Source organism: Equus przewalskii, chromosome 3, assembly GCF_037783145.1.
Source record: "Equus przewalskii isolate Varuska chromosome 3, EquPr2, whole genome shotgun sequence".
Lineage (NCBI taxonomy): Eukaryota > Metazoa > Chordata > Mammalia > Perissodactyla > Equidae > Equus > Equus przewalskii.
In genome coordinates, this window is record NC_091833.1 from 66,792,236 (window position 1) to 66,812,077 (window position 19,842).

General features: G+C 37.0%; 1 protein-coding gene across 1 annotated transcript in view; it reads left to right on the top strand.

The window, feature by feature from the left end:
• Window positions 1-13,831, top strand: part of LOC103552785 (transmembrane protease serine 11G-like) — a 39,680-nt gene extending 25,849 nt beyond the window's left edge. The window contains exons 6-10 of the mRNA XM_008523001.2: window positions 4,634-4,672; window positions 5,190-5,361; window positions 6,338-6,597; window positions 9,923-10,065; window positions 12,214-13,831. Of these exons, the coding sequence (XP_008521223.1) occupies window positions 4,634-4,672; window positions 5,190-5,361; window positions 6,338-6,597; window positions 9,923-10,065; window positions 12,214-12,375 (776 nt within the window). The 3' untranslated portion in view covers window positions 12,376-13,831. The remainder of the gene's footprint in view (window positions 1-4,633; window positions 4,673-5,189; window positions 5,362-6,337; window positions 6,598-9,922; window positions 10,066-12,213) is intronic.
• The last annotated feature ends 6,011 nt before the right edge of the window (window positions 13,832-19,842 follow it).

The window sequence follows — 19,842 nt, forward strand, 5'->3', positions numbered from 1 at the left end:
TTTCTTTTTTGATAAATTTTTGTTACAATTTAATTGCCTTAGTAGTAGCACTATTCAGATTATCTATATCATCTTTGCTGAGTTTTAGTAGTTTGCGGTTTTCAAGGAATTTGTCCATTTCTTCTAAGTTGCCAAGCATGTGAAAGTAAAGTTCATAATTTCCTTTGGTTAACCTTTAAGGGCTACAGGCTCTTTTGTGATATCCTGTCACTTCATTCCTGATAATGATGATTTATTTCTTCTCTACGTTTATCTTTGTCATCCTTTCCAGAAGTTTATTAATTTTATTTTTTCTTACAACTAGTGTTTTTTGGTTTCATTAATATTTCTGTTTTCGATTTCATTGATTGAAATTTTGATCTTGATTTCTCTTTATTATTTCTACCTCCTCCTTACTTTAGGCTTATCCTGCTCTTCTTTTTCTAGTTTTTTGAGTTGGGAACTTAGAGTATTTATTCGAAATTATTTCTCTTTTCTAATATAAGCATTTAGTGCTATAAATTGCCCTCTCCACAATGCTTTATCTGCATTCCACAGTATTTGCTATGTTGTATTTTTGCTTTGAAGTGTACTTTATCTGCTATTAATAGAGCCACTCCTGACTTTTTTTGGACTAATATTTGTATGATATCTTTTTCCATTCGTTTACTTTCAATTTACCTATGTAGAAAGCATATAGTTGTCAAGTTTTTTCAATCCACTCTGCCATTCTGTATTTTAATTGGTGTATTTAGACCATTCACATATTAAAGTTAATTCTTGATATGTTAGAGCTTAAGTCATTCATTCTTTTATTTCTTTTCATTTGTCCTGTGTCTTATTCTTCTGTTCTTTTTTCCCACTGTCCTATGGGTAACTTGAATGTTTGTTAGAGTTCCATTTTGATTTATTCATAATGTTTTTGAGGTTATTACTAAGTATAGCTGTCTTAGTAGCTGCTCTAGGTATTATCATATACTTATGTAACTAATCACAGCCTATAGATGTCAACATTTTATCACTTCAAATGAAGTGCGGAAACTTTACTTCCACACTTTGGTCTCTTTACCCTCCCTACTTTTTAGATATACTTTTCTTAAGTATTTCCTCTGTATACATTCATCACAACATCAGATGGTGTTATATCTTTTGCTTCAACCATAAAATATGTTCAAGGAAACTCAAGAAGTGAAAGACAGTCTACTATGTTTATTCATATTTTTACCCATCCTGTGTCTGTCTTTCCTTTCTGAAGGTTCTGGCCTTCTTCTGGTATCATTTGCTTTTTTTTTTGAGAGCTTTCTTTAGCCATTATCTAAGAGTAGGTTTGTTAGGAACAAATTCTTTTAGTTTCTCTTCAGCTAAGAATATCTTTATTTCCTCTTCATTAGTTTCACTGGATACAGGCTTCATGGTTGATAGTCTTTTCTTTCAGATTTTGAAAAATGCTATACCATTTCCTCTTAGCCTCCGAGGTTTCAGATGAGAAAACTGCTATTATTTGAATTGGTGTTACTTTATAGGCAATGTATCATTTGTCTCTATTTTTAATATTTTTTCTTTGTCGTTAGCTTTTAGTAGTTTAATTGTGATGGGTCTTGGTGTGGACTTTTTGAGTTTAATCCTATTTGAGATTTGCTCAGCTTCTTGAGTCTGTAGGTCTCTGTGGTTAGCCAAATTTGAGGAGGTCCCAACCATTAATTCTTTGAATACTTTTTCAGTTCCACACTCAAAAGAGTTCCTTCTCCTTCTGAGATTCTGATCACATAAATGTTAGATCTTTTCCTATTACCCCACAGATCTCAGAGGCTTTGTTCATTTTTTTCACTCTATTTTCTCTCTGTTCTTCAAACTGAGTAAATTCTATCGACGTGTCTTGAAGTTCACCGATTCTACCCTCCATCATCTCCACTCTACTATTAAGACCATCCAGCAGTTTTTAAAAAAATTATTGTTGCATTTTTCAGTCCTAAAATGTTCCACTTGATTCTTTTTTATAACTTCTATTTCTTTTCTTAGATTTTCTATTCTTTCACTTGTTTAAAGAGAATTTGTAATTGCTGAATTATTTTTCAGTCAACTGCTTTAAAATCTACAACATATACTCTCAAGATTTTATTCATCTCAGTATTGGCGTCAGTTGATTGTCTTTTCTCATTCAGGTTATTGTTTTCCCGGGTTTTGGTATGATGAGTAATTTTTATTTTATGAACATTTTAATTATTATGCTAGGAGACTCTCGATCTTGTTTCATTCTTCTATGTTAGCAGGTAGTTAACCTGTTCAGGTTTGGAGTGTAGATTCTCACCTACTTTTGTCATTTCAATAAAAATTTAGTTTTCGGAGTCTTTGCAGTACTATTTTAGTCTTCTGGGGCTTTTCTCAATTCCTGCTGCCAGCACCATCTGTGGGAGTAGAACATGCTTCTCTGGGCTACCTTGTAACCATAGGCCACCCTCTGTGAAGGGAAGCAGTGGGCCTGGGTCCACTTATGTCACTGAGTGAATACAGGTTGATATTGTCCCTATGGGTGTGTCAGTTTGCCAGCTGGTGCCCTGGGTGGAAAGTGGTTGGGATTGTCAAGGGCTTCCTGCTGTCACTGTTGCTGGCAGAATGGATTGCCAGCCCTAGTTGTTAAGCAGAAGGTTTGGGCTCCTCATCAGGTCTGTGTTGTGCTTCCCTTTTCCAGTATTTGGATGGAGAAAACAGACTTTTCTTGGGATTTTTTGTCTACCTCTATTAGTGTTGAACACTTATTAGTGTTGCAGACTGCAGGCATTTCTTGGTCCCCAGTTTAGGGAATATTTGAGATGAAAAAAAACCCCAGGAAACTCACCATGTTGTCCTTCCTCAAATCCTGAAGTCTAAAGCTATTCTGTCTTCTTCGTTCCAGCTTTCAGAGATCTTTTATTGTTATGCAATGGATAATTTTCAGAGTATTTAGTTGCATTTATAGGAGACGAGCAGAGAAAAGTGAGTTTATACAATTGTGTTCTAGAATTAGAGCTACTCAACATCTTTAATCCTGCAGAAGGAACACATCTATTGGATAATGTTCACATATCAGATATAGCACCATCATAGAAACTCTTCAATGATTTCTGCTTAGATAGATATAAACCTAGGCTAAAATTAGCTGTGAACTAACCATAATTCCACTGCTCTCCTACTGATCCATAACCTACAGAGGGTGACAATATACTATAACTGACCTTATGGTGAAATGGTTGCAGGAGAAGCATTTTGCCTCAAGGACTATTTAAATCATGTCCTTAATAGATTTGCCTCATATATGATATTATTGTGGGGTTATAAGTAAGTAATACGTAATGTTTGTCACACTCCCTGGTACATAGGACTCAGTAAATTATTAGTTATCATTACTATTCCTTTATTCAGCAAGTATTTATTGAGAACCTATTTGTGCCAGGAACTAAATTCTCTGTCCTCAAAACTAACATTCTAATTGAAGTAAGAAAGATAATGACCCAGGAAACAAGTAAATCAACAAGGTAATATCAAATAATATGAAGCTCCATGCAGAGAATAGAGAGTGGGAGGCTACTTCAGATTTGGTTGTTATGGAAGGCCTCTCTGAGGAGAGGATTTTAAACTGAGATGTGAATTACAATGGGGAATCAACCATAAAAATGCCAAGGAAAATCCATCCTGGCAGAAAGAAGCCAGAATAAGGACGGTAGGCAGAAACACCTTGTCACAATCAAGAAACAGGAAGGCCAAGGCGGCCATTGAGTAGTGGCTAAGAGCAAGAGCAATTCAACACGACACCAAAGACAAAAATAGGGACCATATCATGCCGATCCAGGTAGGAAGTCTGTGTTTATTCTAAAGGCCACAGAAGCCATTAGAGGATTATTATTGGTAAAACCCAATTTTAAGGGATTTACTCTAATAAACTCTCTGAGCATAGTTCCCTGCAGATGAACTCAAAGTTTCTCTTTAGAGTCTGACCTAAATTAAAGACTCATTAATCTGCAGGCTCACTAAAACTCCACTCTAGCTTTCATCTCAACAAAATGTGGGGCTGAATTTCTCATTATACTGACCGGCATAAAGAATAATTCATGTAATTTTGAGGGACAGTCATTAATCATGCTTCCTTCTATTTCACTTTATGAAAAAATGACTAACATGTTTTGAGCAATTGTTAGTATATTGGTGGATTTTGATTCCACTGGAAACCTCTGTGGAGATGCCAGGCATCTAAGATGCTTTGAATGCCTTTACCATAACACTACTGTGCAAATGAGGACAGAAAGAAAAGGTGTCCAAACATATGGCAGTACAAATGTAAAGGTGGCCCTAGAGCTCTTCTTTTCAATCTATATTTTAATAAATTGGTACAGTGTTAAGTAATTAGATGCGGCCTTCCTTCATGGCAAATGCTATCCTTCTCTATGCCAATGATTTTATAAACATGAACCAGGATTTTCTCAGAGTCCACATATAGTCAGAAGAAAAATTTAACTTATATCTAGGCCTCCCCTTTATGTAGAATTGTATTATATTACCTTAAATTAATAATTTCCTGACTAATTCAGTTCCTCCCAACCAGAAACATTCATGTCATGTAGGCATAGCATTTTAAATTATAATTGTTCCATTGGTGAGTAATCATCTTGTTTTTTTCCAGATATAAATGAAGCACAAGCAGAGCACATTCTGAATAGCTGTAAGTTCAAGAACATCATTGAGATGTTCATAAACAAAATCATAAAACTCGAAACACTTGGCATTTCTCTATTCCCATGTCTATTATTTCCCAAAAGCATCTATCTCTTTAATATGTGAACTTTGACATTTATGCTATAGTAGTGTGATGGTTGTGCTATTAGACAAGTATTTTAAAAGGAGTCAAATGGTATTTTTCTGCAATAAGTAGTATACATTTCACACTCAGAATTGTCAAATATCACTGGGATAAACTGCTGTACATAAGAACATGACCCAGAAAAATGTGAAAAAAAAATGTTAGGTGAAATTGCTTTAGATGAGAGAGGGTGTTATATATTATATTTTTTTTAATTTAATCATTTTTTCAATGTAAATAATCACTATTATGTCATATAATTTTGATTAAATTTTTAAGGCAAGGCAAGTTTATAAATGTTTCTATCTTTAATTATGTGCTAAATATACCTGCACACATTTATAACTCTGGAAATAAGCATCTTATTCCCTTTTGACAGGTTGTGGTTTAGGGAGGGAGCCCCCGTCCATGGAAAGAATTGCTGATGGTTATACTGCAAAGAAAGCTGATTGGCCATGGCAAGCCAGCCTGCAGATGGACGGCATACATTTCTGTGGAGCATCTTTGATCAGTGAGGAGTGGCTGCTGACTGCCGCTCACTGCTTTGACACGTAAGTCCTGAGTCTGTACCAACAGGATCACCAATTTCACCGCTTCTGCTCATGTTCACTTCCTCTAACTCTTATCCCTTTTTCATTAATCATGTTATGCCCCTCAATGGTACTCATGATTATCCATCAGGCTTAGAAGAAGTAACAACTACTGAAGAATAGTAGAAAAAATTAGAGACAGTATCTTCAGCTCCAATTGAATATATATATTCTCCAGCAATCTCAACTTTAACTAAGATCAAGCCAACACTGCCAAAACTTAAACACATTCAGTTTTCCTGAGCTATACTGTGGATTTTTTTAAAACCCTGCTAATAGTATCCCAACCCAGAAACTTACATCCAATTATCCCACGTGAATATCTCTGGTGCTGTGCTTTTTGTATGCCTTTTGAAGATTTAACATATGGGACACTTTGAGATAAAGAGACATAGTAACTCTAGTGAAATTCATACAAAATGGGAAAATATCCTGGATAAAATGTTAACTAAAGAGAAAGGATGAGAAAACAATATATAAAATGTGGCTCCAATTTTACACGTCTCTCTCTTTCTCTCTCCATAGCTATACCTGCATTTATATAACCGTGCATGGATATGAGTATATATGTGTGCATGTATGTGCATATATGTGGGTATATATGTCTAATTTTTACTTATTTATATTTTCTTCAACAAATCGGTATTACTTTCATAATCAAAAATAGCAATAATATATTGTTTCCTTTAAAAAAATACAAAGTCCCCCTCGAGGAGAGTAATTTAAGGTACCTTAGAACAGGGTATTTGATGTCAGCTAAAGGAAAGCCAAGCAGTCCTAGGGGAGAAGCCTCCAATAAGAAAGTGGGAGGATCAGAATCAACGATCACTTTAAACAATTTGCCCTTCTCACACACTTATGCCCCATGCTCACCCAGAGTCCTGGGCAACATCAGATCAGAAATGAACCAACCATAATCCTTTTAATCTGTAATCAGTTACAAAAACCCCAAACTCTGGACGGCTAGTTTTGGAACAACCCTGAACCCTCCACTGATGAGAAGAAATGTGCAGTCAATTATTGTTCATGAAAACTATGCTGCCCATAAGCATGACGATGACATCGCTGTGGTGAAGCTTTCCACCCCGGTAATGTTTTCTGAAGATGTGCGCAGAGTCTGTCTCCCGGATGCTACTTTTGAAGTCTTGCCTAACAGTAAAGTGTTTGTCACTGGATGGGGAGCATTAAAAGCAAATGGTGAGTATCAATAAACTCTCAAGCAAAATATGCAAATCCATCCTCCATTTGAATGGAGATATAAACTAAGATACAAAATCAAAATATATAAAATAGATGTAATCAAGATGTCCCATGAAAAATATGGCAAAAAGAACCCCAAAAAAACCGAGATATGGTGTATTATGGAAACTTTGGCTACTACCATTACAGTATCTATGTTTATCATCTTCTTTATGGCCTATTTTGGAAACTAGTTATAATTTTCTTTTCAAAAACTGTTAAAGCAGGGGCAGGCCCAGTGGCCTAGTGGTTAAGTTCTCATGCCCCACTTTGGAGGCTTGGGGTTCACAGGTTTGGACCCCAGGCATGGACTTACACATCACTTATCAAGCCATGCTGTGGTAGCGTCTCACATACAAAGCAGAGGAAGATGGCACAGACGTTAGCTCAGAGCCAATCTTTCTCAAAAAAAAAAAAAGTTAAAGCGTATTTTTTCACATCCTTTTTTTCTTTCTGTTGCTGTCTTTCATTTTTAGAGATTCTGCTATGCCTCCATGATGCTTAAAGTATGTGATTTCTGAGCAGTAGTAATGATAAACTTCTGTAATGTGTCATGCAACTAAACAAAAATACCCTTAAGTAAGCATTTTGAATGGCATGTGTGAGGCAAAACATAAATGAGCCCCCTCTGATCCTTGTATCTATGGAGTAGTTTTTGAGCCAGAGACTTTATTAAGTTGACAAATATGACATTTTACTACACTTAATAATACAAGATAAGCTGCAAAGATAGAACTTTAGATCCTGACATGAGTCTCTAGTTCCTGTGACTCTTGGTTGGACTTTTTATACATGGTTTAATCTGCCCTTGAATTTCTGATTCTTGTTCCAGGCTGTTAATATAAAGTCACAGTCTTATTTATACACTTGCTCAAAGTATAGCTTTTATCTCAAAGTACAGTCTTTATCAGTTGATTTTTATAGAATTCTGCTTCCCTTCAATATGCACTCCAAAATTCTGGCACTGAGTCCAGGTTGATACTCTGTTGTCATAACCTGAGCACTCTTTTCCTCATCTCTGGAGGACCCAGCTTGTTCTACAGGCAGTGGTGATAAGTATGGAAGGAAATTAAATCCTTTGGGATTAGACAAGCCACTTACTGATAGGAGTACAAGGAGATAGCATCTACCTCTAGGGAAGCACCATTCCACTTCCTCTAGAATCTAATTAAACCTGACACCACCTCTCCCAGAGTACTAGTTTGGGATGATTTGGGACTTCACCATGAATCATTCAATGCCCAAGAAAGTGCAGATTACTATGCATTGATCTATCTACTCTTACAGGTTGCACACTTTTCAGGAATAAGGTTATGAATTTGTTAGACATCAGGCTAAAGCTAATCTTTAGATATTTGATTATGGGTTTTTTTTTGGTATTCCGAAACTGAGACAAGGGCTACTCAGGTTTTCTTCTCTAACCTTCTAAGATTTATCTAATTATATCTAATTAGAATCTTAGTACCAGACAGCTTATAAAATGGAAACTTCATTCTGGATGGTTTCTTCCTTAAATAGTTGATAATGTAAAATAGCTTGTTATATTGTTAAAGCACTTGGATTGACTTTGTAAAAATTGAGATTAAAGAATTATAAGCATTTGAAATTTAAAACTAAGCATTCTAGATGAATTGGCTAAAATAAAAATAGGCACACAGAAATTATAAGTATTGGAATGCAATTGATTAAATCCTAGGACTACTTATAAATTTTAAATATCAACTAGAAACAGCAAAATAGATAGTATTGAATATTGCTGAGGCACCTACACAAATAAATAGTTAAAAAGTCTGTATGAAGAGCACATAGTGAGCAGATTCTCTCACTGGGAGCATTTCAAGCAGAATGAGAGATAAAGTAAAGAGAAAATGGTCATAGAATGACCCTCCCATGCTTAAAAATGATGACTGAGGTGAAGAAATTCACTAGAACCTAGATAATTTTAAATGACTGTTAAGGAGTTGGACTTAGTTTTTCAGAAAGATAGTCAATTCTAGGTAAGTGAATTTATTAGTTTTAAAACAGAGAATTAGACTTAGTTACAGTGAATGACAAAATCCCTAGAAACCTAGATCTTCTCTTATAAAAGCTCTAGCTCTTACCATCCATTAACATGGATGCACAGCTTCCAGACCATGAGAGTTTTAAATATATAATCCTAATCTCTACAATTCACTCCATCTTCCATTGATTGAAGTCTGAATATAGGACAAGGCACTATTCATAACTGATTATATTCGTTATTTTTTAACCCTCACAATAAACATATGAGATAGGTATTATTTTTTCCTTTTTATAGGTGACTAAAACGATGCTTAGTACGGTTAAGTAACGTGTCCAAGGCCACATAGCACATAAATTTTGCAAAGTGTTCAAACTTATATCTGCTGTCTCTAAGACCAGAGCCCTTAGCACAGAATTACCCTGACTTGTTGCTCAAATCAACAGCACTGCCCTTCTTCATCCTCTCAATTGTCTTTGAACCTGTTATAAATAAAGTATCCATCTTTATATGAAGGACTAACAATCTTTAAAACTGAAGCTGTTAAGGGAGAATAAGAAGAATACAATGGCTAAAACAGTACCATACACAACTAAATAATACTTTTCCTATAATAAAAAAAATTTAAAAATGTGTAGTTAATTAGTAAAGCATGATCTATTTCCTATCTTAGTATTTGTTACTTACATTGGTATTAGTTGTGGATAGCAATTTGAGCTATTATCAAAGTTGACGTGGTCTTTCTTATGAAGTAATAGGATTCCAACTATTCAGTATTAAAGTTACTTCCTGAGAGTGTAACTTTGTGCTCTACTGCTCTTGCTAAAGGATTTTCAATTCCCAATATAGCTGTGTCCTTTGTAAAGCGATGAGGCAGATTTCTGGCTAAGGCAAGGTAAACTGTCACAGATTATCCCAATTGGGGAGAAATGCCCTGGGTTTAAATCTAATGTTATCCTGCCTTTGGGTATGTGATCACAGCAAGACTCATAACCAGGTGAGTATTCGTTTTCTCATCTGAAAAAGAAAATGTTCATATCTACCTTTGGTGGTTGTTGCAAGGAAAATAAGATAGTGGAAGCAAATGTGCCAAGAATGGTACCTAGACATAGAAGGCACCCAAGAAATATAACTGGAATCTGACCACCATCATCAAGCCCAGAGTCCTACAGCTTTGAGAAATATATTTTATCACTGATCCATCCTTTGCAAGACACAACAATTAACTATCATAAGCAACAATGTGGAAATTCTTCATCTATTTATTTTCTTCTTCTTTAGGTCCCTTCCCCAACACTTTGCGACAAGTTGAAGTAGAGATCATAAGTAACGATGTATGTAATCAAGTTTATGTATATGGTGGTGCTGTATCATCAGGAATGATATGTGCTGGATTCTTGACAGGAAAACTAGATGCCTGTGAGGTAAGAATAGGCTCAAATCCACAAAAATAAATTTGTTGAATAGAGATGGCTTTACTGAACATAGACTAATGTCACTTCATGTGACTCCATACATTAAGTTGTGGATGAGAGAGGAGAGTGTAAAAAGAGGGACTGGAAGAACCATAAGACATACTCCTCATTTAACACCCTATTATTATCCAGAACTATATGTAAAAAATGATCACCAGACGCCAATTAGAAATCTGATTAGAGAAAAGGACTGGAAGCAGAGAGCAGAAACCAAGTCAGGAAGCCACACAATCATTGCTTCCAGCCATGATCATAACCAATGGTTAGGTATCTAATTTCTATCAATCATAAGGCAATGTGGGTTGGGATCTGCAGATGTCTCCAGGGCTAGTAGAACACATCTCACCAGTGCTTGAACCTTTGACCTTAAACAGTGTACATCCAGATAGAATTATACTAGTTAGGGAAAAAACCATGTTTATCTAAAATTATTCATATTAAAGTGTTACCTCACAAATCATGTATAGAAACTACTTAAATAAATAGCATTTTCCCATAGCCATCAAAACATTAATTTTAAGCATTAAACCTTTAAAGAGAATACCAGTTTTAAAGTCTGGCTATTTAAAGGACAAAAACTAAATACTGAAAATAATAAAGATTTTACCTATAGCATTTGAAACCAGGTCTAATAGTTTAACAATTCTTGAAGGATTAGGAATGGCTTTGAGAACTTGACACATCCGAGTGCTTTTATTATTTGCAAAGGTGCCACTAATCTGTCACTGGCTGTCTCTTATGTAATGTAACAAACATTCATTCACTTACTCATTCAAATTTTGTGAATTGTAAGGTACCATGGCAATTACAGAAGGAAACATTAAAAAAAACCACAATGAATTTACAATCTAATAACATAGCATACAAGTAACTAAAACAATGAATAAACAACTAGGATTTGAATAAACAACTAGAATAAATAGGATCTATTCTAGAATACGTCTCCTTTCATTCACTTTACTTCCTGAAAAGTAGAAACAACACGGGTGGTCCAAGATACAACTGGATCACATGACTTTTGAGGAAGAACATAAATAAATCCATATTTAGAATAGACTCAAACCCACAAAAATGAACCTGTTGAATAAAGAGTTCTATTTGAGTTTATTCTATTAAGGCAGCAGAGGTTCTCTTTCCATTGGTCCACTCCCCTTTGCTTCCTTCACCACTAGCATACTGAGGATGTAAATTAGGATGTGGGCCTATGAGAAAGGAGCTGAGAAGGATAGCTTTTGGTGGACCATAATTTTCACACTCTGTCCACTGTGCACTGGAGTGTACTAAGAAGCATGTGAAAGGAAGAGAGCTAAAGGCACAAGACTCTAGGACCCCACACCTGCTTCAAAGGGGATCATCTCTCCTATTAAAAAAAATGTCTGTAAGGGGTTTCCATATCATACCTCTTTTGAATAAATAGATTCACTGCTAAAAGATAAAATTAAAAATCATTTGTCTAAACCTTGGGTCAAAGATATCAGGGAAGTCTTCATGATTCACACACTTCAAACCAGGGGTTCCACCTTAGCTTGGGAGAAAAATCCTTTGTGTGGTAAATGGTGTACATTTGCCTGAAGTGCCCTTTGCATATCTTCCTCCTCTCAAACGTATCCCTGTGCAGTGACGCAGTGTCCAGGACATCTTCCTATCAGCTGGTGTGCGTGGAACAAGGTGAGATTCAAATTCAATGCAAGAGATTACTTCCACCTAACAGAGTTAGGAGAGGCTTCATGGAGAAGGTGACATTTAGCTGAGGCTTGAGATCATCATTTATGCAAAAATTGGATGCACAGACTTAGGTTCAGTTTGTGCTCTCTTTTTAGAGGAAGCAAAACTAAAAACTATACAAGGATAAAACTGAAACCTTAGCTGTATTCACACTATCTTCCAGATGAAGACATTAATAGAGATAAGCAGAGATCATAATATAGATAATAAGCTCAATTACCATATTAATACTAATGGTAAGTAAAAATAATTAGTTTTGCATACTTCAATTCAAAATATTAATTTATTAGACATTCAGATGCTGATTAACGCAGATTTCTGACATCCCTTTATTTATTCCATTGATGTTATTTTTTTCTTCTTCTTCTCCAGGGTGATTCTGGCGGACCTCTGGTTATAGCACGTGACAGAAACATCTGGTACCTTATTGGAATAGTAAGCTGGGGAATAGACTGTGGCAAAGAAAACAAGCCTGGAGTTTATACCAAAGTGACTCGTTATCGGGACTGGATCAAATCTAAAACTAACATTTAATGCAACATCTACCTCTACATCCAAAATGTAAATGTTATGTGTGGTCTGTAGCAAATTGTGTGTTTAGCATGTGTTGCCGTGTATATTGTCATCAGTTTCAGGATGCAAATAAGTGCGATCTGACAATTCTCCCCTTAAACATGAAGAAAGCAGGCTTTCTTCCACCTCACCTGAAGTGCTTTGCTGACCATGAGCATACAAGATACTGTCAACTCCACAGAGCTGCTGCTGCCATTGCTGCTAAGTGTCTCTGATTACCTCCTTGCTCATCTTTCTGTCCATACTACACACTTCTCATTTTAGAATAATCTAGCAGCTTTATCAGATAAGTAACAAGTGGCTAAGCATTCTCTATTTTCTCCCTGACAGAGCATGCTGCCCTTCCCTGACTCTGCAGTTTGTATCTTCCTCATCGAATAATCCTCATTAAGAATCTGTAGGTCCACTGTACTAGAAAAATCAAGGTAACTAGTTTTGGCCAATGCTAATACAAATGACGGAGGGGCACTAGACATGAAACTAAAACTTAGGGATGGCACCACTGTGAGTCCAATCCCTTTGCCCTCAGATGCACGTTTAACCTCTTTGAAACTTGAAAAAAGTTGACATTTACGTTTATGCCCAATAGTACAGATTTTAAGCTCTTTAAACTACTCTAATGTTTACTTTGAAACAATGAATGAATCCTTGGATCAGACACCAGGAGAATTGAAATATTGCCTAACAAAGGATTCTGTTCTAAACTATGCCATAATGCCTTTTGGTACTTAGAAAATAAAGACAAAGTTTCTTGGCCTTTTCGTGAGGTGGAAACAACAAGCAGCAAGGACTCAGTGAGAAGAAGCTACTTTCCATCTCTAAAAATTGGAGAAATTCCAATCCTGGTGTAAATTTACTTTTCACTTCTGTTTTACTATTTCTTAATGCATTTTATTTTGTAAACAGTTTTATTTTCAGTCAACTTCCAGAAAAATTAAAGGCCCTGCAGAATGAGAAGCCAATATAAATTAGATATTCTTAAATAACTTACATGAGAAGCCAATATCAAATTAGATAGTCATTTATACTTTGATGCGAGATTTTGGGGAAGATCTTAATGTATAACATTTAAATTTACTGTTAAAAAGTGGCCAGCACTCTTTGAAAATGGTATTTATGGAGAATATTCAAATAATCAGAAAGTATCTTTGGAAGGGTTTCATTACTATGATAAAACAGTTCATTTTTATATACACTTAAATACACATTCTGTGGCGTTATGTATGACTGTGCTCTAGTGTTCAGCAGAACTCAAACCTTTTCTGTGCATCCAAATCTTTATTCGCTTCCCCCCTTTCTGATTAATTAATGAAATGACTGCCACGTGATTTTCTTTTGAGTTTTATATCACGTAAAAGTCTCTCTTGTCCCTTGTAATGTTATATGGTATACATTAAAATATATTTATAATAATAAACTCAAACTCATTCTTTTTGAATAGTCGCCATACTACAGGGTTTCTCAACCTTGGCGCTACTGACTTTTTCTCAGAGAGAATTCTTTATTGTGGGGGGAGGGTGGCAGCTACCCTGTGAATCGTACAATGTTTGGCAATATTCTTTCCCCCTACACACTATTTGCCAGTAGTAATCCCCACTAAGTGGTAACAGCCAAAAATGTATCCAGACATTGCCAAATGTCCCTTGGGGGATAAAGACATCCCTGGTTGAGACCCACTGCCATGAGATCCATAATCAGAGGAAAAAAGTCACTGTTAAAAATCTTGCCCCCATAATTTCCTTACATGAGTTTGGGAATACCTTCCTTCTCCCCATTTTTATAATGCTGATTTATTGAGAATGCTAAATGACCATCTATCATGGACACACTCATATCTAAACAACCCTTGTCAAATTAAGATCATTTGGAAACTGAAGGTGGTTGGAGAAAGGAGGCTGTTAGAAGGCTGAGCTGCTACTGGCAAATAATTCATCTTGATAGATAGGTAGATAGATGGATAGATAGATAGATAGATAGATAGATAGATAGATAGATAGATAGATAGATAATCTCCATATAGATGTATTGAGATCTATAGACATACATCCATAGAGATCTACATCAAGAGATAAGAGAGATTGATTTGTCAAATACCCAAATCTTGCATAATCACACCACATATACTCTATTTAGTATTCTCAGAATGTATAAATACTGCTTGGAAAGAGATTTATGTATTCATCTGAGGCAGAATGGCTCAGTCCATCACCACTAACGCTGAAGAGTGGAGAATAGAAAATTACATAGCACCACTATGCACTAAAAGCTACACTGTTCAATATGGTGGCCACTAGCCAGATGGGGCTATTTAGATTTAAATTAATTAAAATTAAATACAATTAAAACTAATTTCCTCAGGCATGCTAATCACATCTCAAATACAAAATAGCCACTTGTGACTAGTGGCTACTACACTGGGCAGCACAGATATACACTATTTCCATCATGACAGAAAGTTCTATAGACATCACTGACCTAAAGCATTCAATGCAACTACTTATATAATCACTCACTCATCTAACAAATATTTCTTTAACCTCTCCGTGTCCGACTTTGGGTACTCTAGACACTGGGTACACAATTGTGTATAAAACCAAGTTCCATTCTCAAGACCACATAAAGAGGTAAAAGTATTTTTGATAACTGCTGTTGAAAGTAGCAAACCCTTTGGGGAGTGTGGTTGGCCAGGCATAGCATGACCACTTTTAAACTCTCCTTCCTCTAGCAGCACTGGTCCACTAGTAAAGAGGGGACTCTCTGTATGAGCTATCGCAGGCCCCCCCGGAGACAGATATGTAGACTAAAATGATCAGAAATGGGTTTTTCAACCTTCCTTAGACAAAGATCCCAGAACTTCCCCAGTTTACGGTACATTAAAGAATCAAAAAGAGTTTCCATTGTTTTTTAAGTCAACAGGGAATTTCTTATAACCCAGAAAGATATATTAATGGCAACCAAACAAAAGAATAGCAAATAATGGAGAAGCGTCAGAGTGATTTAGTCACAAAGATAAAAACTTTTAAATGGTATTTTAAGCAAGAAGTCAACCCAAATAAAACAAGGATTAGATTGTGCAATCTGTTAATGTCGTTTTGTTGTAAATGAATCCAGGCAATGCAGAAACCACAGATCACTGTGACCCACACCTATGTTCATTAAAACGCTCCAAGAAAGACACTAAGAAACTTTGACCAAACGTATTACTATGCTGCCATCTCCTGGTCCATGTTATTTTTAAAGTATATTGTAATTTTATTTCAAGCTATAGAGTTACTTGAGCTGTTTTCCAACATAGCGTAGTATAAAGAGAAATCTGGCAATCTCTCCCTAATTTTCTCCTAAAGTAATGAAAGTTTCAAGTTTTGTATACCCTTTCATATTGTTCTCTCTGTTTATACAAACATAAACAAATACATCTGTTCAGTTATACAGCATTAACCTATCTTTTTCTTTCAAAAATGGTATCATTTTATATGCACACACATACGTATATGCATATATATCTGGGCTTTCCTTTCTGCCAATATGGTGAACTAGTGTAGAATACTTACTCCCTCCCCCAAGTCAACCAAATCAGATAAACTACAGAATAAAGAGGTAAACATGGATTCTAGGCCAGGAAATTATAATAAAAGTGAGAGACTGTGAGACTAGGGCTGTCTTGAACTGGAATACATAGGGAGGGTAGATGGCTGAAGCCTGAAATGGAATGAAACAATAGTTGAAAGAAAGCTTTTAAGTTTTACTCTTGTGTCCTCCAACACCTTGCCTTGCCCTGTGTTGCCCTGAGAAAATGTTTACCTGCTTTTCATAACAGAAGCTAGTCTCAGCAATCCAGACCACCAATTTTGGGAGTATCAGGGTAAATGCCAATGAAGGAGAAGAGTTTCTAGCAAGGGTGGCAATGAATCAGCTGCTTTCAGGGCTTTGCTGCTTCACCCTCACTCCTCCAGACCTCCAGGGCTGGTGCATTAAAATTTAGGGAGACTGTTTCCTCCCAGCACTGCTTCACTCAAAGAGCCCAGCTCTGTAGCTGCTCCTCCTAGGTTCAGCCTTCACCTGCAGTGGAGTGTCACCACTGAACTTCTTAACTATGCTCAAGCCCCTCTCACCAGCTCATTTCTAGTGGCTTTGGTAAATGGCGTGTCCTCTGGGCCCTCCCATGGAACATATCCCTTAGTGTGTCTTCTGGCTTCACATAATATATGCATTCCAGCATGCTCATTTCCCTCAGCCTCTTTATTTCTTCCTCCACTGTCTACCAGGGCAGTTAGGGCATTTCTGCTTCACTCAGCCTTGGCTATTGCTTTCTCCAGGGTGTCAAGAGCTACCCTCACAGCAAACTTGACCAATCTCCTTGGGTCCTTGCCAGGGTGTTTAATTCCATATCTCAACAAATTCTTACTTATTCAGTCTTCCATTCAGCTCTCCTTCATCAAGCACCCTCAAAATCCAATGCCAAGAACAGAAGTACTCCTCTATTGGTACATACTCACTAATTCCTACAATTCTTATAGTGCAGTCTCTTTCCTCCCTTCTCAGTCCCAATCCATGCCCAGATGAGCTATGGGCCTGGTTGTTAATTTAGCCTGTGGGAATATCCCTTGAGGAGGCATCCGTTGCCTTGTAGGGGAAAGGAGTCTGTAGCATCATTCAGCGAGTGAGTTCTGGCCCTTACTAAGGAGTCAGGGACTGCTTCTGAAAATTCTGAGAGTTCAGGGGATCTGCAGAACTAGCATCTTCAAGGATATCCATCCACTTGTCTCCATCTTACATTTCAAGGTCCTAGGTTTTCCCAACCGGGAACCTGATCTAAGCAAAGAAGATCTGCTTTGACTAAACATTCAAACTCTGGGAATCTAACTATTAGATCTTCAGCCCATTGCTTGGCTGTGTCTACTCTTGCTCTGTAGGAGATTATAGCCTCTCTGTAACTGGCTCTCACACTTAGCCTTTAACTGATTGTAAGTGAATCTCAGTTTCTCTATCCCTTTGCAGGGCAACAATGCAATTTAGCAGTCACCAGCCAATTCCACTATCTTCGTAGGCACTCCTCCTTCTCATCTTTCAATTGCCCACACCATTATCCTTGTAATGCTATTTCCTCTACCAGGAAGTTTTCCCAGGTCACTGCTGGTGAAATTTTTAGTAATTCAGATATCACTTTATGCCAAGGATTATCTGTTCACCACATGCCACTCAGGAAGTTATCTTCTTTACCTAATATGCAGTGAAGTGAATTAGCTGGTCCTAAATTTTCTCATTTCACGCAATCAGACCCCAAGGTGGGATTTGAGTCACACGAGATTTATTGGGGAAATATCTGTAAAGAAAATGGGATACATGTTGAAGAGTCAAAGAGATCTTACAGAATGCAGGTCAGTAGAGAGAGTAGGAAGAGAGAGAAGGAGAAGAGTTGGATAGGAAGAGTCTCACATGGCAGTGCAGTTCCAAGAAAATTTAGCCAAGCCTCTGGGGCATCCTCAAGTCAGTCACCCATCAGAGGAGTCTCACATTTCCCAGGAATGGGCCTGCCCTAACAGCCCTGCTGTGCTTGATCGTAGGCTGGGAGAAGCCTGTAGGAGCACGGCCTCATTGTGAGTGCAGTGGTGAGGTCACAGCACTGCAGCTGGGGCCATCTGTCCATTATATTCTCCAAAGCTGGAGATCTGGGAGGCACATTTCCATGATCACCACAACCATGGATCCCTGCCTAAGAAGTATGCACAACAGTAGACTCCAGAAATAGATTAGAGACATAGATGAGAAGGGAAAAAGTGATAATGTCAATACAAAAAAAAAAAAAAAAAAGGAAGAATGTCTTTGCAACCCAGGATAAGGAATAGATTGTTAAAACAAAGCATAAAGAATATTAACTGTGAGGCAAAAAATATATATAATACTTTTGACTATTCACTGCTTCCGTTAGGTAAATAATACTATGGATAGAATGGAGAAAGATATTTTAAATGCCTTTAACTGAAACGGTAGTGACACTAGAAAGTACTACTGCAAATCAAGAAGGAAAAGCACAATCTCACTAGAAATATGGGTAAAGGATATGCAAGGCAATTTACAGAAAAGAAATCCAAAAACCTAGCAAGTATATAAAACAAATTCTCAAGTAATTAATACTGAGAGAAATGCAATTAAAATAAAAGTAGGGCATCACTTTACACCTAGTGACAAATGGAATAATGGCAAGTATGGGTCAGGTCACAGACTTGGACTACTGGTGTTAGTAGCCAATCATGGTCTTCAGAATTAATGACCCACCTCTATTCAATTGTTGAAGGAAGGAGAGAGCATTTTCTCACTTTGCATAAACTTCTAAGGTTGTTAGAGTAAGCGGTAAATAATTACTCTGGCTTTCTGTGCGAAATAACCAACACAGATTTCATCCTCAGAGGTGCAGGCAGTAGAAAGTAGTAATGTTTGTACATTAATGTTTAACTTAAATAGATTCTTATATTTATAATTGATACTTGTAACAAACTGCCCTAACTGGTAACTTTGATTAAAATAAGTACATTAACACAGCCCCTTCTTTTTGTTCTACTTAGTTAAAAGTGTGGACAGTATGATAACATAGGGGAGAAAGAAATATTCCTCTACACTTCTAGGTTCTTCTGGCTAGTCCAAGAATTAATTGATATGAGACAGATTAACAGGAGAAAAACAAATGAAAGTTTAACAACATGTATACATGAGAGAGCCCCAGGAAAATCGAGGAACATGCCAAAATGGCAGAAGCCCTCACCTTAAAGGCCATCTTCAGCGAAAGACAAAGGGGGATGTTGAGGGTAGTACCTTGAGACTTTGAAGAGGAGGAAGGCAATACGCACGGGGATAGAAAAGCAAATGTATGGTAAACAAATGTTTGCTATGCCTTGCAGAGACAATGGGACATGGAGAGGACTCTAATCTCTAGGCCCCGCCCAGTCTCCCTTGCCGCACCTAACCCATATTTTTTGTAGATATCTCTAGTGATAGCTCTGTTCCTGTTACTGGCCATTTACCCAAATTCTTTTTGGCAGTTAAGGGGGAGGTAAAAGAAAACTTCCTGAGTCTTCTGTTTCTTGAAAAATAATCAATCTAAAAAAATCAATATCCCTAAGAGGCATATTTTGGGGTGGCAAACTCTGTTCCCCTTCAACAGCTATGCCAGTGATATTCCTAAATCATTATCCAAGCCATGGCCTTTCTTTTGCGTGGAATAGGATAAACCGTCTCCTCCAAAACCTCTAGGACAATAGCCTACACAGAACCATCTCTCAGGAGAACAGAGTTGCCGAGTGTGTGGGATTCAGGTTTGCCCTGCTCACTTCAATCAGAACTGCTTTAGTGTGATCTGTTTCATGTATTTATCTTCAGCACAAAATTCAGTTAGAACAAATGGTTCCACTGCTTCATCCTCCCCCCCACCCA